Consider the following 22314-nt stretch of genomic DNA (forward strand, 5'->3'; position numbering starts at 1 on the left):
ACTTGCAACACTTTTAGGCCATTGTCATTCAAATATCAGTAAAAAAAAAAATCCCAAAAAACTTGAGCATTTATAAAGCACAACATCCACTAAACATGCTCAAAGTGCTTTACAAGGGGTCCCAAGCAACTCTTATTGTGCAGGATAGGAATAAGACAATGTCTGTTAAGCAATATTACAGTTTTTCTATCAGAGACAATGCTGTTAATGGCTGGACAATGCTGATAATGGCCAGATACTCATTTTACACCAAGTACGGTGAGATAATGTGAGTAAAGAGCCTTTTCCAAGTACTCCACTATGTTTGTTTTTTGTTTTTAAGGGTTTTACGGCGCTTGCAACACATTAAGGTCATATCAGCGCCAGTAAAAACGAAGAAAATGGGATAGTAAAAAGTTCTAGAATTACAATTAAAGCATCCAAGAAAAGGGAAGACAAAGGGGAATTGGTTCAAATAAAAAACAGGTGTAGATTCCAAACACACTCTATCAAAGTACATAGTTTGAGATCACTAAAAGTCTCATCCAGACACAAGCACAGGTCCCCGATAAGAGGAACACACTCAAATGTTTTACAAATCATATATAATATAAAGAAAGCATAATACAGTGCATAACAAGAGAGATGATTTACAATGAAAAAAATATCATCTCCCAAAACTAACTATACATTCGACTGTTTCCCTCTCAGCCAGGGCATCTGGCCAGGACCAGGACAAAACCAAGTAATTTCATTCCAAGACAAAGACAGAAAGCATGTTGGAAAACAGATATAAGGGGATAGAAGACACAGTATGTACCCCCCTGCCCGCTATGTACTCCACTATGCGCCACTCAGAGCGTGTCTCAAGCCCTGGACTATCCAATCTGAAGGTGAGAGTCATACCAATACACCTCATAGCCACAAATATGATACAGGAAACTCAAGAAAAAAGACAGACTGAAAAAAATTGAGTTTTGACTAAGCATAATGAAAAATCCAAGAAAAAATCCAATCATCCCGAAATGTCAAACATCAGATCACCTGATCATTTCCTACTTTATCAGTCACTGTCAGATTCACACCTTATCAGAAGTTTATCTTGCACCAGTGCCTGCTCCCCAATATTTCACATTTCAGAACGAGGACAAAAAGAGGACATATGAAACAGATTCATATTGCGTGAACTAATCTTAACACCCATCAAGTCAAGTCAATACACAAGGTTCAGTTGACACATTTATTTTTTTCTGAGCAACATGGAACAATGCAGTGACACAAGAGATGCCACAATGAAGGAAACAGAGGAAAACATAATATTCAACATTCAATAGCAATTATTCATAGAATAAGACTGATCAGTCTGCAAGTATTTTTTATAAGAAAGTTGATTGCAAAGTAAACTTTTAATAGGGTCAAGACACCCAATTTTTTTTTTTTTGTATTGTCGTAATGCACCGTGTAATTAAAAAAATGGCACATATCAAAACAGAGATTCAAAGTGACTAAAGGGGGAATGGGACCAAAATACCAAGAAACAGGAAAATAAAAATTAAGAATTGATCTATTCTAGAGCTGTTTCAAAAACATAATATCTTCATATCCTTAAAAAAAAATTTGATTCGATTTACTCAATCTTATCAATAAAACGGTGATAAACCTGGCGGGAACAGCATATAAATTCCATTATCAACAACAAAAAGCACAATAGTCAAGGAATGATCAATAAACAAATACATATATTAATATATTTTCATCATTGATTGTTGATTTCAGTATTACTTTTAGTTCTTGTGACACTTCACGGCTAAGAAATAGGAGAAGGATGATAAGGCAGTCAAAAGACTACTGAACATGAGTCTACATGCCCTAAAAAACACCATAGAAAGGTAAGACAAAGGTATTTGAAGAGTATAAAAGAAGATCCCAACAGCAACCTATTCACGTGCAGTCTGATACAAATCAAAAAGTCTAGGGTATAACCATTCACCAAAAATAATCTCACATCAGACTCTCCCTATTTGTTTTCAAACTTCTGCTTCGGAGAAACCAAACATACATTTAGCAGTGTAATCTTCTGTGAACAAAATCACTGAGAATTTGCTTAATTGCTTGCGAAGCATAGCAAAGCAAATTCATATTGATAGAAGTGTTTATGAAGATTTTAAAAATCCCCGTATTTGAATGGTTTAGCTCATAACCAGTTTAAAAAGTTAAAAGAAAAAGTTACCTTCAGAATTTTGTGACGAGCAACATTAAAGAAATGTTTAAGTATATATCCTGATGAATACCAATAAATACTTTAGACACAATAATCTTGGTTGCACAAAAAACATTGAGTCTTGATTGCAAGATTAAATACAAGCATAATACATTAAGCAGTGTTAAATTGCCTAATAACAATGATGCAGTGTGACAAAACATCCAAGTTAAAGCTGAGTCTGTAAGTCATAACAACTAATCAAATGCATAATTTAAATCAATATGAACAAATGTTGGAACCAACGTTTAAAATGACAAAATGGAAATTATAACAATATTATCAAAGTCTATTCATCGCCTCCTTGGACCAGAGCCATCACATTGAAATTCAAATCGCCAGGACTGTTTTCTATAAATTTTTTAACAACAGCAGCAGCATCCTGAAAAAAAAAGGGTAAAAATCATAGTTTTATAATAATCAATTGTAATATCTTATGCATTTAAAAAAAAATATTTTCAGCAAAAAAAAAGGCTCTCTATTTTGTATATTTAGGAGTTATATAGCACTTGCAGTGACAGTAAAAAAGGAAGATGTCAAAAAAGACTAAATCTAAATTTAGCTGCATTCACAAGTGACCAAAAAAAAGAGTAGTTCAAACAAGGAAAAGAATTAGATCCAAATGCAATCTATCTATTTAAGTCCAAGACCAACTTTGGGGATAACCTAAAAGTTTTACACAGCAACAATAAAAAGAAGATGAACGAATATAAGGATATGCTTTACAGCGAAAATAAATAATCCCCTACCCGCTATAAAAAAAAAAAAAAATGGAATATAACTTTGGCTGCTTCCCTCTCAGCAAAAAATTCCCAACAAAAGTCAGGTAGAATGGGTCTTATTCAAGTACACAGAACTTTGTAGAGGAGGGAAAAAAATATAGACATGTCAAGTTAATGGTCCACTTTAGAACTAGATACAAATCAAGAAAAGTGTTAACAAATTTTTTGTATCTTTTCACAATTTATAACATAACATAAACGCTTTGCATTGATAAATAAAAAAAGGATGCTTATGTTTCTTTAGAACCAAGTGATACAATGTGTCCTGTAGCTATAAGGATAATTTTGTACACATCACAATTACCAAAACGGAAGAAAGTAGCGATTCATAAAAGACATGGTATGATTGCGTGGGTGTGTGTTAAAGTTGTTGATCCACTCAGAATATTTTATTACGATAGTTGTTGTTAACAATGTTATCTATTATCTCTTTCAAAAAGTTCAGCACTGTTGCTCCTCTTCATTGTTCTATTTGGTGAAGCAGTGTTAATAAATTTTGGTTGTGGTGGCATTGCTTTACAACAGTAAGTGAGATTTGGAGAGAAACAAAGTAAGTACAGTTGTCCTTGTTTTCAAATAACTTTCGGGATCAAGCCTAATCTATAAGAATGACAAATCGAGCATTACTTTTGGACATTGTGGCAAATGGTATAGGCAGTACTTTTTACACTATTTAATAATGGGTTGTAAAAGTTTTCCCTTCCACTGCATTGAGTAGTCCTAAAATGTATATGATGAATATTTTCAATGATTTGCGAGTACCATTTTACAGGATTTTGAATAAAAAGAAAACTTTCAGATCCATTTTTATACAAGAAAAAACTAATAAGAGTTCATTTCAAGCTTCAAGATTGTTTCACTAATTTCCACACATAGAACAGACCTCAGCACTACTTGGAGAAAAAAGATTGATGTATAAAATATATTCAAATTGAGAAATCTTTAGATTTTGTTGTCATTTTTTTAGTTGGCAGAGTTCCAATACAGATCTGACCTGACCTCAACTAATTAACTATAAACTTGGATCATTCAATGAAGAAAAAAAGAGGTTAATGTTCAGCAAAAACGTGTATACTGATTAAATTGACATCTTGAAACTTTTTAGGTCAAAGTTTCACTTTACCTCCAGTAGGTTATCAGCTGATGTTGCACCATGACTCACAGGCCCTTCTTTCCTTCCATCTGAAGAATTAAGGTGAAATTAAAATCCAACAAACAAAAACAAATAAAAACTTCTTAACTTTAGGACATTATCCTTTAAAGATATTATGAATTTAATCACTTATTTCATTTAACAATACTGTCGTTTAATTAAAGAACTCAAGAGGAAAGGTTTATAAAAATATATTAAAAAAAAAAAAAAAAACCCCAATAAGTGATGGTGGTTGTTAACAACCCCAAAAAATGATTTTCTTATTATTTAGGAGCTGAAAAAAACATGCAAGAAATTCACAAATGAACATTTTAAAAATATCAATTCAAGCATAAAATATTATTCAAAGGAAAATATATGAAAAATACGATTAGCACCAAAACTAGAAATTGAAACGTAATTCATTCTTAAGTGACTGCTTCTCCAATTTGTTAAAGGAGAAAACTTGTCTAAGAATCTGATTTCAGCAAGTATTTCATACGAAGGTCTCGCTGTTGAATTAATTGTCTAGCTGTGTGATTTTCTTTTCTTTTAATCTTAACAAAATCGTTGTTGGGCAAATTTATCAGGTAATAATAGGAAGGTGAAGTCAATGAAAAGCTTTTTGTATGTATGTGTGGCTATGTGGTATGACACTTGCTTTCGGATCGGAAGGTCCTAGTTTCGATCCTCGCTCAGCGCACAGTTGAGTCCTTGGAAAAGGCTCTTTACTCTAATATTCTCAGTGTACTCAGGTGTAAAATGAGTACCTGGCCATTAAACAGCATTGTCTCTGTCAGAAAAATTTAATATCGTTCTACATGATACGATTTTCTGTTGGTCAGGGACCTTTTGTAAAGCACTTTGAACACAGTGGATATTGCGCTATATACAATCTCAAGTTTAAAATTGGAAAATTCTTAATACAGCCACGAAACTGGTGGCAAAAAACTAGTCTGTGATAAATTGCTCTTAAAATAACAATTGCATCCTCGTCTTTTTATTCTATCAAAAATGTGCTAATATACACTATTTCCATGCATGCTCTACTGTACTCGTTCAATATCCCATTCACTGACTAGCAATCTACAACCATTAAACTTACCCAATTCAACAAGAGTGCCATTGAAATGGACCAGAGCTATAAAATGGCATTTAACTTTGTCTGAGGCAGCAGGAACCTGTAAAATCAAAACAAGACGTGCATGAACAACAGCAAGAAATTCAGTTTTAAAAGATTGAATGATTCATCTTTGAGTTTGGAAGCTGTTTTGTTGCTTATTCTAATTTTTTTTTATTTCAGATTTTTATTCCCCTGTTAAATTGTTCAATGGTTTGTTCTTGTTTATTCCTTTCAAATCAAATTTGTCCATTGTCAGGATCCCTGACTTCATTAGTATAGTTAGGTACCAAAAGAGACAATTTATAAATATTTAAAATTGACTTTTCTTACTATATTCATAGAGCATTCTGATAGTCATTTTTGTTTGTTTGTTGCTTTAGGTCTCTTCCAACACAATTGAGGTTATATGAGAGACCGCTGAAACAAAAAAACAAGCAATCTAACAAAAATAGTACAAATGTAAATCAAAATCATAACCTAAAGATATCATATGCTAAATTATAAATAACCAAGAACAAACAGGCAGAAGATTTACAGAAAAAAAATTATCCCCTGTCAAAAATACAATCACAAACCAAAGAAGCAGGATAGGCTAGTAAAGAGAAGAAGAAACGACATCACTATCGGATCGTACACCCATGCGAACATCATAGGTATATGATTCAAGGGTGATGCTCCCATCCAACCACCCGCTGATAGTCATTGAAAACACTTTTTTAAATTTTGAAAATCCATACATAAATAAGAAATTGAGAGCAAATTCATTTTTTTCAATTATAAAAGATTTTCTTTTTTAAACAAGATCTTTCACAATTTGACAGTCTTATATAAAAATAAAAAAAGGTTAAATTGGAAAAATATTTCCAAAAAAATGCACAAGAAAATGTTCCAACTTTGACGTCATGTAACTAACCACTAAAAAGATTTATCATACTTGTGATACACATTTTTAAAGCACAGCGACTGGGTAAATAAAATATAACAAGATTTGAACCAGACACAAATCTTTTCCTAAATCTAGCGTCTGTTGAAATTCCTCCAAAACACTCTTGAAACTAAATGTTTTGGCCTCCAGCATAATGAAATAGCATATTCCCTATACTATATTAACATAAAGATCATAAAAAATGACATGCAATTCACGTCTACGGGTAGAGAGTACTCCAGGGAAGAGATCCAATTTTTTTCAGACATTTTCTTCACATGGTCTTTGAAAAATGAAGGAAACACGCAATTTTGCATGTTGGCAGAAAAATAGCTATAATCACGAGCAAAATGTATAAAAGATTAAATATCTCTCAAAATAATGGAGATAGAAGAAAATTATCACATTTTATAGGAAATCGGACCTGCTGAATTCAAAAATCATCTTAACTTTTTGGTAAAGTCAATATTTCCTTCTCAAAATTCAACATGAAAACATGAATGGTAAGCACACCGTTCAAACCAGCAGCATAAAATAATAAATCAACCTCTTAAGAAACCCCTATAATCTCAAGACATCATGTTTTTACTTCCGCAACGTCTTGTTTTCACTTGCATTCTACTTTATGGAGGGTAAGGTGGGGGAATTACACACCTGGGGTAATTCCACACCCACATTCATTATATCTAGTTCTTCGCAGAAAGAATGCAAAAAGACCCAATCTACTGTTCAAAGTTTTAACTGCCTTTGATTTCTATTTCCTGTTTGAACACAAAAAGCTACTGTTGAATTCTAATAATTTTTCAAGTTTTTACAAGCCCATTAAAGTTAAGTGCACACTCATTGTGTTAAAATATTGCAAAATGTTGTTAAATTTTCTACAACTTTGAAGCTCAAGATAGAAATGCTTAATCATTCATCGGATATGTAAAAATTTCCTCCAAACCTCTTCTTGATGTCTTAAGTAAGTTGCTGTGCCTATTTTAGATTCATAAATGTCAGGGAAATCCCACACCCTACAGGTTTCGAATTTCTAGTGACTTTTTTGTGTGAAAATATTTAATCAAAATCCCATGTCAATGGTTTTATTTTACAAAGAGTGGCCCCAGCTAAATTCCACACCCTACAGGTTTCGAATTTCTAATGCCTTTTTTGTGTGAAAATATTTAATCAAAATAAACCTATGTCAATGGTTTTATATTACAAAGAAAGGCCCCAGCTATCATTTCAAGTAAATAGTTATATCCTTATTCATGTTTCCTTTTTTTTGTTGTATTGGACCAATTCCACACCAAGCGGGTGTGGAATTGCCCCGACATAGTTTACTATTGTTTTTCTTAGAAAAGCACATAATCCAAAAGTCTTGGAAGTCTGTAGCCTATTAATCCTGTTTGAATAATAAGCCTTATTGTGAGCCCACATGATGTTACTTATGTATGCCCATACTTTAGAGCTGGATTTAGAAGGGATTTATGTTCATGTTTTTCTCCTTTTTCTATAGAGATTGGCTAATCATGGTGATGAATTACAAGAAAAGATGGTGTCGTATGACCATGCAGATATGGTGAAAGCGGTCGATTTCGTTACATCTGGAGGGATGGGCTGCAAGTGTGCTGCCAAATTATACAACCTAAACTGGGGAACAGTCCATGACCATGTCAAGAAACGATAAAGTAGAATAGGAGAAGATGCTTACTGCTTACTCAAATCGCGAGACTGCACCCGGGATCAATCTCCGTCCCTTTGATTGTGAATCGAGTGCTCTACCAACTGAGCTATTGGGACCCCCGCTTAGACCTATTGGTCTCATGTCATAGTCTACAAAGATTGCTGTTGTGTTCATTTCAGACATCAATTATAGTTCCTGATTGTTTCATTCTAGTTTTTGCATGCTTGTCATGATGGGTGTGGAATTACCCCAAAATGTTGAATATGTCCCCAATATGCAACCAATATCAGTATTATGATCTTTATAAGAGAACTTCACAAACATTCCTCCAGATGATTAAAGTGTGAGTGTGAATGAGACCTTGATGTTCGGCATGGTGGACATAGTGAGAGTACTTGAAAAAAGTTGCCTATTAAGTTACTTGCAGTGTATGTAATGGAAATTGTATTCCATATAGCTTGCTTGAGTGAATAAATAAAGTATTGTCAGGCAATCTGAGTAATTGGGTAACCACAGAGATGCTTTAGATTAATTTGTGCAGATAATTTATCCATTTTAATTAAAGTAATACATACTGCTGTATCTCCCTCCTGTGCGCAGTCCTCGTGAGCAGCTCCCATTTGCTGAAAAACGAAAGTAATTTAGCATTAAATGCTAAAAATTACCCCAAAAAATGTGAACTTAAACACTTAAACCATAAATATTTTGGTAAGCCATTTTCCTTGTAACTTTCCATTTGAATTGCTGTCTTTATAATATAAGCAGTTTGTAATATTTTGACATCTGAGATGAGCAATTTCCATCATACATCATGGAAGAAAGTTCTTATGGAAATATATCCTGTCAAAGCTAAAAATTCGTCTGGGGTACAAAATCACAAATGGGAGTCCTGTGGCAAAATATGTCAACAAATATCCATTAAATTCTAAATAAGGAGAAATTGGACATACTCTATAATGAGTAGAAAATATTATCAAGAAACACAGTGAGTAGAACAAACATTTTTTTTTTTTAAAAAGGTTGCCTACCTACCACCATAAGAAAATTGTTTAAGACATACCATATCACTTTCCAAATGTTTGGCCTTGTCATCAGGATTCATTGACTTTGTGGCTTTCAAAAAATTGGAGAACGGTTTGTCATCTGAATGGAAGGAAGGATTTAAGAGTGGTTTACAATGCAATATGATGCCATATGGGTTTTATGAAGAAAAATTGGCACAACATTAATTCTCTCTTTTCTCCCTGAACGCATTGCTAGCCATCTACTCCATCTACTAGTCGTAATAAATTACTAAGTTATAGCATTAGAGTAGCTCTTGTTTCAATGGAGGGATCGATTTTTGAAAATAAAATCATGTCCTAATGACACTTACAGTTTTAATTGTTAATGATGGTGGCTCCAAACCAATTGTGAACTTATTCTGAATTGTATAAAAGAATACATGGTTTTTAAAAAATTACATGACACGAGGCAACAGATTCTGGCAATGAGATAAAATCTTGAATAAAAAAAGCCAATCTATTAATACCCATAGCCTTTCATCAAATCTAAAGAGTAATCCAAAATAAGCAGAAATGTCTACATGATAAACTATTTTGAAAATATTTCGCCTTCTGCCATGATTCTCTGTCGGCTAAAATTATGCCAATGATTTAATATCCTAAATCAGAAAACTTTTAAATAAAAGTAAAACCAAACCAAACTCATAAATCAAAACAATTGCTTGGTCTTCGGTAAAATTATGTGCAGTTCATTGGTTTAACAATCCTGCAGATGTTGGTATAGTAGATGAATGGACTGTTAAAAAAAAAATTTTTTTAAAAAATAGAAATGCACCTGCGAATGAAATCTTATCTTGATTGTTGGCTAAAGCATGGACTAGAGCCACAGTCCCACAAGCATTGCCAATTGTCTGTTTTGTATAGTACAGGTCCTCTGGTGCATCCTTCATGTATTCACCAATGGCACTCTGGTAGATTTATAAGTAAGTAAAACATTTCAAAGGCCTAGAAGTGATTCAGGAAAATATTTTTCCCTGCTTTTTCCCGGTTTTTTCCTGGTTTTTTCCAGGCTCTAGGGAAAATTTTAAGGTAGTAATTTTCAAGCATATTCATCAATTCTAGACCAGTTAACACTACCTATATATATATATATATATATATATATATATATATATATATATATATATAGAGAGAGAGAGAGAGAGAGAGAGAGAGAGAGAGAGAGAGAGAGAGAGAGAGAGAAGAGAGAAGAGAGAGAGAGAGAGAGAGAGAAGAGAGAGAGAGAAGAGAGAGAGAGAGAGAGAGAATCAGAAAAGAGGGGGAAATTATTGACTCGTAGTACATATTACTATAACAAGCCATCCAGTATCTACTAAGCCTGCACCATCCGTGGGGAAAAAAAAGGGAAAAAAAAAAGAGAGAGAGAGAGAGAGGAGTAAAAGAAAGAGAGAGAGAGAGGAGAGAGAGAGAGAGAGAGAGAGAGAGAGAGAGAGAGAGAGAGGGGGGGAGAGAGAGAGAGAGAGAGAGAGAGAGAGAGATGTGAGTGAAAAAGAGAGTGGCTGAGACTGAGAGAAAGAAATATATTGACTCTGGCTATTAATACTTGGACGTATTCCTGTGAAGTCTAGGCCTCCTACAACATGCAAAAAAAATATTTAAAAAAAGAGAGAGACAGAGAGAGAGAGAGAGCGAGAGAGAGAGAGAGAGAGAGAGAGAGAGAGAGAGAGAGAGGGGGGGAGAGAGAGAGAGAGAAATGGGGAGAAAAGAGACAAAGAGAAGAGAAATCAATAGAGAGAAAAATACATTTGAATATTACTATGAGAGAGAAAGTAGCGTCCAAAGACTTGTGGCCTACTTATTGAATTGCACATGAATGAAATAAAGCTAGTTAATCTAGAGACAGACAAAACAAACTTAGTACAAATTACAATGAGTAAACGACCTTAATCTGCCATCTCCAAATAATTGAATAACAAGTCACTAAAATTAATTAAAGTAGCCTAAGGACGTCGACCGTCTTTCTTAGCTTAGCTAACAATCGCATTCATGACAAAGTCAAAAACACAAAAAAAAAAACACACACTCACACTACTAAGATGAGGGGAGGGATGTGTGTTTCTAGCACTCTTGTCTTGTCGACAATGATGAGTCGACTGAGTGAATCAAGCGTCTTTAAGTCTTTCGACCAATCACAGGCTATCTAACCGAACCGGCTGGTCGAAACAAAGACGCTTCTCGCCGTCTATGTATTATGCTATTGTTGTGCAAGTGGCACCTTTTTGAGAAGGCCTAAAAGCTAAAATCTAAAAGTAAAAAATATAATTCTGAGGAATTTGAAAGTCACATTGTTGAAATCGGCTTGAAAAAAGAACATTGGTCCTTGTTTCAGAAAAATCGGTTGAAAACCAACTGTTTTATGAATAAATTCGATTTTAAAAATTCCTTTTGTTTATTTTCGATTTTTTTAGCAACTTTTTTATTTATCGGCCGATTTTCTTGATTTTTATATCATTCTTTATATCTCAATGAGACGAGATCAGTGATATACTTTGTTTGTTTCAAATGTAACTACAACATAATTTGCTTTTTTTACTTATCAACCGTGCCTGGATAATTTATTCAACAACTGACGTAACTATCCCATTGCCGTCTTCCAGTGTTTCAGCGATGACTCGAAACCACTATAATTACGTCATGCACAGGAAACATGGTAATAGTCTGTGTACTCTACGAATGCGGACCGGACTTTGCTGATTGGGTCGATCGTCATAACATAGGGCCTAGTAGTGTGAGGAAACCATAAGAGGCTGCTGCCATGCTCTAAGCCGATCGTTCGCAGGTTGGGTAATGATTACGTGGAAGAATACATGTTGGGTTGTTGTTCACCTAAATTTTTCTCACGGCTTTTTCCCGGCCCCAGACAATTTTCACCGATTTTCCCGGCTTTTCCCGGTCGGGAAATTTCAAAATAAAGTTCCCGGCTTTTCCCGGCCCACTTCGAGGCCTGATTTCAAATTTTAGTTTTTAATTGGGGAAAGGGGGAGAGGAGGGGGGATATGTTTGTGAGGCTATGTGGCCTTGTGGTATGACACTCGCTATCGGACTGGAAGGTCCTGGGTTCGAGCCTATCTCTGCGCATAGTTGAGTCCTTGGAAAAGGCTCTTTACTCACATTCTCTCACTGAACTAGATGTAAAATGAGTACCTGGCCGTTAACAGCATTGTCTCTGTCGAAAAAAAATTATGATATCACCTAAGAGGCGTCATGTCCCGTCCTACATGTTAAGTGTTGCTGTTGGCCCTTGTAAAGCGCTTTGAGCACGTTTAGTGGATATTGCGCTATAAAAAAGCTCAATTATTTTTTTTTTGTTCATTGAAGACTGATAACTATTGAGAATGCCAGAATTTGACACAAACCATCCGTCTGACAAAAAATATAATTTTTGAATAAATTTTTTTTTAATTAAAAAAAAAAAAAGAGAGAGAGAGAGAGAGAGAGAGAGAGAGAGAGAGAGAGAGAGAGAGAGAGAGAGAGAGAGAGAGAGAGAGAGAGAGAGAGAGAGAGAGAGAGAGGGGGGGGGGGAATAAATGACAAGCTGTTGATTATTACCTGTGACTTAGCATCAGGAAAAAGGAGTACAACAGCAGCCACAGGACGTGGAACCATAGCCAGCAATTCAGGATCGAGGCCAAACACATCAACAAAGTTCCAGGCTTTATCCATACCAAGGCCGTGTACATACTGGATGAGAAAAAGATAAAAATGACAAAGATCAACAACCTTATTGGTAGATTTAAAAAAATAACAAGAAAAGAAAAAAATAAACATTTTTAATAGTAACAACAACAACAATAACAATAAAAAATTATCAAGACAAATAACAGGTCGACATGATAAATAATTTTAAGGAACATGTCATCTTTATATAATATAGTTATATAAATCATTTATATTAATCTCTGAGCTGGACCCTAAGTCCACTCAGCATTCATCTAGAGCAGAGTTATAGCTTTCATGGAGATAGACCAGCATCCTAATATATGAAGAGTAACACTCAATTGTCACTTTTGTGTGTTTCATATCAGGCTGCACAGGCCTTATGGCTCCAAAGGAATTACTGTGCCGTACACATTCCTTGTCCTCTTATTTTTAGTTTAGACGGATTCGTCGCACTAATCTTAATATCTCAAATTTACAAATTTCCTTTTTTCTTTGTATAAATTTTACGTATTCCTCATCTTTAATATTTTGTCAGAGCAAGGACGAGGAATACGTGTCGCATAGTGAGAAAAGAGCCAAGTTGTAGCATGGGGGTATAAAATAAAATTGGAATTGATGAGATTTAAATGTTAGTATCAAAATCAAAACTATCATCAGGAATATCAATTGGGCATCGGAACAAGCAATGTTAAGTTAAGACAGCCGGAAATAAATGTGACAAAAATATTAAAATGTATAACAGATCATGTGCTTGTTATCCTGAACTAGTTATTACATACCTTGTTGAGTGTCTGAAAGGAAGAAGAAAAAACAGATTTGATGTTAATATCAATAGATACATCTGGATGAGTCTGTCTATGGCAATTTTAAGCAACATTTTTTTTAAAATGAGAAGCTTCTTTGGTTTGAAAACAAGGGAGAATAAAAAACATGAGCTTTTACTTTTATAGTGCAATATCCACTAAATGTGCCCAAAGCGCTTTACAAAAGGTCCCTTGCCAATAGCAACATGTGACATGTAGGACAAGACATGACACCTGGTAGGCGATATTACATTTTGTTAGACAGAGACAGCTGTTAATGGTCAGGTACTCAAATTACACCCGAGTATGGTGAGAGAATATGAGAAAAGAGCCTTTTCCAAGAACTCAACTCTATGCACCGAGCGAGGCTCGAATCCAGGACCTTCCAATCCGAAAGCGAGTGTCATAACGCAAGAGCACACAGCTGCACATAAAAGAATACTCACAATAGCAACAAAAAAAAAATAAAAAATTGTGACAATATAAAAGACAATCACAAAAAAGTATGGGATTGGATAAGTTGAAGTTCACCTCGAACAATAACCTCAAAAATTTTGGCCATAAATAAATGCGATATCATGATTTGTCAGAGTCAGCTTTATCACTGACGTGCTATGCATGCTTGGAGAGATAGATATTGCGCTGCATTAAGGAGAAGATTCTCTTACAAAATCTTTGCATAATGGCCTTCATCTAAGAGAAGGATGGCTCTAAGGAGGCTAGAGAAAGTTTCCTCTGAGTGTGGTGGGGGCTGGGGAACTGATAGTTCATTTGGTAGAGCATTCGCTCCACACAAAGAAGGGACTGAGATTGCTTTCAGGTGAAGTCGAGATCTTTGTCTGATGCCATGTCCACCAAGCAGTGATCAGGTAGTTGTGTCAGTTACATTTGGCAGAACTTCTTTGCGATAGTGCCCTATTAAAGGGGTAGCATGCAATGGCTCTGGAGGACACATTAATTTTTTTGTTGTAAAACCTGAATAATTGTTATTACATGTGAACATTTGCCTCCCATTTGATCCAATAAAATTGGTCTGAAAAATGAAACAATTATGATGAACATTAAATAGTGTTTGTTTTTGTCTCCAAAGGGGGTCCATTTAATTACAATGTATATAGCCCGTACAAAGTTTCATTTCAAGCGGAAAACTCACTTGACTTCTCTTCAACTTCGAAGTAAAGACAAAGATTGAGAATGAGAATGAGACTCAATTACAACGAATGTTCAAATCATTTTTTGGGAGGCCTTCCGAAAGCTCCTACATCCCCAGTATTCTTTTTTTTTTTTTAATAATGTTCTTAGTAGAGGGGGGGGGGGGGGGGGGGGGGGGGGAGAGGACTTTTAAAAAAAAAAGTTTCCCCCCTCCCAAAGCCACTACTTGAACATTATAAAAAAGTTTTTCCCCCTCCCAAACCCCCTACTAGAACATTACAAAAAAAAAAAAAAAAGAATACTGGGGATGTTGGAGCTTTCGGAAGGCCTCCCCATTTTTTGATTGAAACACCAAATTAATTACACGGTATTATTACAGTTCTAATTACCGTTGGGTTTGATTCCAAAGGGATCCATCGTTGTTTCGATTCTGTTGCTGCAGACATTTTAATGATGAATTCTATTTGTATAGGGATAAGCTACAGTCACAGAGCACAGCAGGTTCCAATTCCAAGTTCACACGGGGACACGCACGGTTCTCTGATGCCGATGGCGATGGGAAGCAAGCTGACTGCAAGTGGCAAGACACACAAAAAGATGAAACCAACGAGTTGCAAGGATGATCACCAACAACAACAAACAAAAAAACAATATTTAGGAAATACGAATATGAGATTTAATCACCTGATCTTGTTTCTGTAAAATGGCTCGTCTCAAAACACAGGAATCGACTGTCTGGTGCTTGTCTGCGGTTTGTAGGCTACCGGCAGAAATCGTTAGGTTCCGACTTTTTTATTTTCCTCCTGGTGATGTCATCACTAAAAATAATCCAAAAATAAACTCAATGGGGGGGGGGGGGGGGGGGGGGGGGGGGGGGGGGGGGGGGTCACAGATTAGTGAGAGAGGTCTGTGTGTATCAAGAGAGGAGCTCTCTTTTAGATTGTGCTTTTTGCAGGTCAAGTGGACCATATTTTTTGAGTTGTTTGAAAAGTGAGAGAGAGAGTTTGAGAGCAGTGTCCCCAAACAAGACCTGCAACGTTGGTGGAGGGGTGATAAACTATTTTCCCTCTATGCTAATTGGATTCAATAGTCTGATGTCACGTCGCCCAGCAACGGCGGCCATCGTGGTTCTAAACAAAGGAAATCGGTACTTTTTATTATTCATGCTGGCTAGAATTTTTCAGATGTCTTGTGATCAGAATGTGTAAAAGTCAAAACATGATCAGATTTATAATGGTTTTTTCCCCTCTGGATACGCCTTTATGCTCGTCGGAGAAATATTTCATAAGGGCGTCCGCCATTGTTCCGATAGTTTAGAGCCAGTTACTAAGTTACCATGCGTCATTACGAGGGAAGTGACGTTACGACTGTTGAAGCGTATTATGTTGGGTTTTTTTTTTTTTTTTAAGCAGTAAAAAGTCAATTAATTAATGCTGACGATTGTGGTTGGTAAAACACCGTTTAGGTTTAGGTCATGGTAGGGTGACGTCATCCGCAAGTGATCGAACAATGCCCTATCAAAATGTATACAACCGTGTTTCATCAACCACAGGTGTGGTTCCAACAAAATCAGTCCCCCTCGTTTGTTATCCTTAGCACTTGCATTGCCTCTTAACTCAAGCAGGCCATGCCTCTTACCAATGCCAATGAACGTTCCAAGTCCCGTGCGTATAGAATATTGCAAATTCCTCCAAAGGTATGAAATGTGGTGCCGTGATTTTTTTGCATGCGGGCTTATATTTTAAGTGACATTACGAAATTTGAATACCGATAATGATTGACCACGTGGTTTTCTCACAATTCCGAATTCCTTTGATCTTTTTATCGTTTGCAATAAAATATCACTCAAACTTTAAAATGTTTACAGTAACTGTCTGTTGATTCTCTTTCCCGTGCGGAAATAATCATAACAAAGTTGCATTCAGTGGCGTAGCTTAGCAAATAATTTTGGGTTATTTGAAACAGTTTAATGAGGGCGATCTTTATTCATGTTTCCTTCCAACCGAGTCATCAACCACGTGATTTGTTGCTGTCCAACGATTGGACATTTCTGAACTAATGTAAACACGCTGCTTTTGTTTATGAAAGTTGTAAACATACCCATGTGTCAAGCTGAACACAATGACCAATCGTAATGTTAGATAGTTAAAAATATGTGAACACTTTTCACCATGTAGGTCACTTTGAGCACATTTTGTAATGTGACCAATGACCTCGAGCACATGGAAAGTTAATATAGATCGTGCCCATTATAGATAGCATTTATCTAATACTTCACAGCATTGAAAACAGGCGGCGTTTATACAAAATCTCTCCCCAAGTGAGCAACTGCCAAATAATACATTGGACGACACAAGCAGGCCGTTAGGTGCTTATACATTTTTCTGACAGAGACATAAATGTAAAAAAAAAAATAATAACAGGGGGGGGGGGGGGGGTCTTCGAATTTTTACGCCCGTCTCCGACAGGACGATGAGAAATGCCTTTCACAAAGACATAACACCCGACCAACTGTTGAGCAAGACAACTCATAAAGGTCGGAAAACCATGTCACGAAATCGGAAGTTTTAAAAAAATCCCACTAGTCACCCATCGATTAGAACTTGAGCTTTTATACAGCGCAATATCCACTAAACGTGCTCAAAGCGCTTTACAAGTGGTCCCTGACTAACAGCAATACGCAATATGTAGAACAAGACATGACGCCTGTTAGGCGATATTATAATTTCTTTTCCCACAGAGAGAACGCTGTTGACGGTCAGGTACTCATTTTACACCCGAGTACGGTGAGAGAATGTGAATAAAGAGCCTTTTTCAAGGACTCAACTATACACCGAGCGAGTCTCGAACCCAGGACCTTCCGATCCGAAAGCGAGTGTCATACCACTAGATCACATAGCCGCTATGTATTCTCCATTCTTGAATTATATTAGCTGGAAGGAAAAAAAAAAAAAGGGGGGGGGGAATCACTGAATGTAAACTTAATACCAGATTCCATATACGTTTTGTACAGTATAACCTTTCAAAAAAGGATCTGTAGTTTTCAAATACAAGAGATGCATAATTAAGATGACATAAACATGTATAAATTTGACCTCTCCCCTCTGAGTTCCTGGTTGTAAGCCATATTGCTATTTGCCGCATGCCATTAAAAAGAATTCCGCGCTTCGCCTCTCTGGAGAAATAATTGTAAATTTTCCTCTGTGACAAATGTGCATATTTAATCCACATTTTAAAATCAGTTTTTATGAATGTAGACTTCACAACGGGAAGCTACGCCTCTGGCTTTCAAATATTAAATTGTAACAATGGTTTATGTTAAGTATGTACAAAGTGTACATTTTGCTGTGTCATTTTGAACCGAGGATGGCAATAATAGGGAGTAGTGCACATGAATCTCGTGAAATGTAAACCCCTGGTCAAGCCTGTGGGCGAGTTTAGCGATCGTTATCACAACAGAATTCACTGTGTATCACATCGTATTGTAAAACATCAAAATGTTCACTCATCACAGACCCTTCGTTTTTTATATTAATTATACCGTAAATAAGAAAAATTCTAAAGTATGATACTGTAACCGATACAAAAAAAAAACAAAACAAACAAACACACACACACACACACACACACACACACACACACACACACACAAACCCGGCTTATATTAATGTCACCAACAATTCGAGTGTTCGAGCCAATTATCATTAAAATCCATCAGAAGGTTGTGAAGATATATCCACGTCAACGCGTGCGCATGGGTTGTGGAACGGACTATAGTAGATCATTTACCAAACGAAACATGGATTGGTTACACATCTGAAAACCCACTCGGACAAACATAGCTGGTTTTTAACAAACATTAGAAGAATGGATGACGTCACACTGCTCTTTGTTATTGCTGAAGTTATACGATTAGTTTTCTCTAGAGTCTCTCAATCAGATTATAAACGCTAAAAGATAGACATAACATTGTATGTTGTTTTTTGGGTTTTTTTTTTATTTTTACTTTACGCAAATAAATGTGTAACATGTGTTATTCGCTTACTTCAGCAATCACTGTCATTGATTGCTGAACTGACTGATTGGACATTTTGGGGTTAAAGGACAAAGGGTGTGGTAATGTTACCTCAACCAAAGCTAGCAAAGCTATGAGTTTCTATCACCACTATGAGTTTATAGCAACTGAATAGGATTCAATAGTCGTACCGTCACTTCCTTCCTAATGACGTATGGTAACTTAGTAACACTGGCTCTAAACTATCGGAACAATGACGGACGCCGTATGAAATATTTCTCCGGCGAGCTTAAACGCGTATCCAGAGGAAAAAAAAACCCCATCAATTTGATCATGTTTTGACTTTTACACATTCTGATCACAAGGCATATGAAAAGGGAATGAAAAGTTCTCGCCAGCATGAAGAATAAAAAGTAAAGATTTTCTTTGTTTAGAACCAAGATGGCCGCCGTTGCCGGGCGCGTGACATCAGACTACTGAATCCAATTGATTTTCCGCTCACCGTTTAAGCAAACTTCGCAATAAAATGAACACATTCTAGTTATACAAATGCTCTTGTTGTTGTTGTTGTTGTTGTTGTTGTTGTTGTTGTTGTTGTTGTTGATGTTGTTTGTAAGTTTGTTAGCTTGTTGTTTGTTTTTGTTTTGTTTTGTTTGTTTGTTTGTTGTTGTTTTTTTTTTTTGTTTTGATTTTTGGTTAAGTCTTGAACTTTGACACGTAGGTTAGATTAGCCTACCTACTTTTTACCTACAGAATTTTTTCCTATTTTGCTCACGTTAGGGTAAATATTTATTTTTCCATGATGAAAACGTTTGTATTGTTATTTCTTTCACAGTGTTTTCCAGAAACCTGCATTCTTTGTAAGATTTTGGGGCACATTATCGCCAGTAGCATCTCAAACTACTGTGAGCATAACAACATCATTTTTCCACAATATAACGGTTACGCAAATATCATAATTCATGTGCTACGCAGCTCATTGGCGTGTCAGACGAAATAACACAGGCTATGGATACAGGTGGACAAGAAGATATGACTGTCCTTGATTTCAGCAAAGCATTCATGACATAACATAATATACGGTATAGGGAGAAATATGATAAACTCCCTTGAATTCTTAATCTATTGATTGAAAGATTACAATAATGATACACATGGTAAAGATAATAATATATCAACTTAGATATACCCATGTATGTGTGATGTACAAACATATATCTTTATCTGTGACTTGCAAAACGCGTGCGCGCACACACACTCATGCATCCATACATACAGAAGATAACCATAACAAGATAACAATGCATGATATTTACATACAAGATTGAAAGCCATGTCAACAGCAGTGCAAACAAGTATTATTCATATATATATATATATATATATATATATATATATATATATATATATATATATATATATATATATATATATATATTTATAAATCTCACTTCATATAATTCCCTGTCTACTATCACCTTGAAATACATAATCTATAGATTTTGCATTCTTATTCTTTGTTTCAAATTTCAAATTGTTCAATTTCTGGACAATATGAATACCGAACCAGTTTTGTCTTATGTTTGTTTTGCATCTAGTGTCATCAATCTTAAACTTATCCCCTCTAGTAAAAAAATAATATTAGAACAGGAAAATAAAACCCAAAATCCAGACCATGTACTAATCTATAAACCTGAATTAAATCGCCACGAATTCGTCTATATTTCAAACTTTGTAAGTCAAGAAATTCTAACTTTTCCTTTTAAGATAAAAACTGCATTGTATAACTCTTTTTTGTAGCTCTCCTCTGTACAATTTCAATACTAATAAATTGTCTTTTATATAATGGGCTTCAGGTGCAATTTCCGTATTCTAGAATTGGTCGAACGAGCGATTTATACAAATACAAAAATATGGTTTTAAACGTTCTATATATTATTCTCATCATCCTGTTTGCACGGCTTACACAAATATCAATATATACATCAAAATTAAAAAATGAATCAAAAGTAACTCCGAAATCTTTTTCATAAGGCACAACGGAAAGTTAATTTATTTGACATAAAAGTATCGGTAAAATAATTATGACAGGATCGTTTTTTCCTATATGTAATACTTTACATTTGGAAACATTAAAATCCAAATGCCAATTTGAAAAGTGAAAAGATATTTTTTTGTAGAATGTTATGATACTCAGTTGTACTATAGATCTTCGTATCGTCTACAAATAGTTTACAGGCTGAATTTATACCACATGGTAAATCATTTATATATTATAGAAATAAAAGTGGTCTCAAAACACTTCCTTGGAGTACATCGCTAATGACATTCTTAAAATCCGACCCACCCCATTGACCATGACTCTTTGCATTCGATTATTAAGAAATCTTTAATCCAGTTAAATATATTCCCTTTAAATACACATGCTTCTAGTTAAATGAACAATCTTTCATGTGGAACAGAATCAAAAGCCCTGCGGAAATCAAGATAAGCCACGATCTATTAACTTGGTAAAATCCTCCATCACCTAAAAGTTGAGTAATGCATGATCTCTTTGATCTAAAACCATCCTGGTTATCGTTTAGCATCGTATTGACTTTCAAGACTTTCAAACTGTAGTTTGCAGCATCCAATTTGCTACCCTTTTTATGGATGGCAGTAACATTGGCTTGTTTCCATTCAATAGGTAAGGTACCAGATTCAAGAGACGTATTATGTATTATTGATCGTGTCGGTGATATTTCAAAGACCACTTCCCTCAGTGAACGCGGATGAAGGGAATCAGGTCCAAAGGTTTTAGTCAATCACAATCTCCTCGAATATTATAAGCTCCAACATTATGAAATGAAAGGAACATGAAATGCCTGGATCAATAGCTTTTTTTTTTATCAGATCGCAAACAAGCTGTCTTAGTAAACGGAGAGAAATCCCCTCATATGAGTCTGGCGTACCACAAAGCTCCGTACTTGGCCCCATCTACCCGTAGGCCTCAATTCTGTAACAAAACTCTTTGTAGATGATACAGCTGGTCATAAAAATATAAGCACTCTAAACCAAATTCACTTACAACAAGACCTCGACAAGTTGGCGACACGGGAAGAGCAGTGGAAAATGTCTTTCAATCCCAGCAAGTGCTCAGTAATTCGAATGTCTCGCTGTCGCACGACTTACCAACATGACAGAAAGAAGCAAATCAAACTTATATCTCGTTCTAAAAACAATAACAACAGACATGAAATGGAACAACCCCATTCGAGACATCGCAAAGCAAATAAGATCCTTGGCTTTTAAAAAATAAATCTTAAATAAGCAACCAATCCGTAAAATTAGCCGTTTTCAAAGTCATAGTCAGACTATCACTGGAGTATGGATTTCTGTATGGGATCAACACATAATGGATGGTATTGGTATTAACACCCTTGAAAAAGTACATCAAAGAGCGATAAGATGGATGACAAACAAGATTACATAGCTAGAACTATCAGGACCGACATTGTGGTTATCTATTTACTAATCTAATGGTCTTATTATTTTTTTTTCCCTTCGTCATGGTGGCCATCTGATCTATCCGCATTGATAATAAAATTGAGAGAGAGAGAGAGAGAGAGAGAGAGAGAGAGAGAGAGAGAGAGAGAGAGAGAGAGAGAGAGAGAGAGAGAGAGAGAGAGAGAGAGAGAGAGAGAGAGAGTATAACGCATGAACGTTATCGGCAACGCAAGCAATCAATTTGAGGTATATATTGAACGGGTA

General features: G+C 35.5%; 1 protein-coding gene across 2 annotated transcripts; it reads right to left on the reverse strand.

Moving 5' to 3' along the window:
- Nucleotides 1–1205: 1205 nt before the first annotated feature.
- Nucleotides 1206–21925, reverse strand: LOC144970350 (ubiquitin carboxyl-terminal hydrolase-like). Of its 2 annotated transcripts, none has more exons than XM_078909892.1 (10): nucleotides 21632–21925; nucleotides 15234–15367; nucleotides 14927–15120; nucleotides 12484–12615; nucleotides 9710–9842; nucleotides 8931–9013; nucleotides 8446–8493; nucleotides 5259–5334; nucleotides 4145–4203; nucleotides 1206–2621 (listed from the first exon to the last, which is right to left on the reverse strand). In XM_078909892.1, the coding sequence occupies exons 3-10, from the start codon at nucleotides 14993–14995 to the stop codon at nucleotides 2529–2531; spliced, it is 693 nt and encodes a 230-aa protein (XP_078766018.1). In that variant the 5' UTR covers nucleotides 14996–15120; nucleotides 15234–15367; nucleotides 21632–21925; the 3' UTR covers nucleotides 1206–2528. The 2 variants fall into 2 exon arrangements, with proteins under 2 accessions (XP_078766018.1, XP_078766019.1); XM_078909893.1 differs by lacking the exon at nucleotides 21632–21925 and adding an exon at nucleotides 18228–18378.
- Between the last annotated feature and the right edge of the window lie 389 nt (nucleotides 21926–22314).

This window comes from Berghia stephanieae, chromosome 4 (genome assembly GCF_034508935.2).
Source record: "Berghia stephanieae isolate SIO BIC M18660-M18661 chromosome 4, UCSD_Bste_1.3, whole genome shotgun sequence".
Taxonomy (NCBI): Eukaryota; Metazoa; Mollusca; class Gastropoda; order Nudibranchia; family Aeolidiidae; genus Berghia; species Berghia stephanieae.

Excerpts from the sequence above, each read along its gene's own strand:
- LOC144970350 (XM_078909892.1), bottom strand. The coding sequence starts at position 14,995 with ATGTCTGCAGCAACAGAATCGAAACAACGATGGATCCCTTTGGAATCA. Across the intron at positions 12,616-14,926 it reads ACCCAACGGTAATTAGAACT|TATGTACACGGCCTTGGTAT; the intron begins GTAATAATACCG and ends TTTCTCATCCAG. Across the intron at positions 4,204-5,258 it reads TGGCACTCTTGTTGAATTGG|ATGGAAGGAAAGAAGGGCCT; the intron begins GTAAGTTTAATG and ends TTAATTCTTCAG.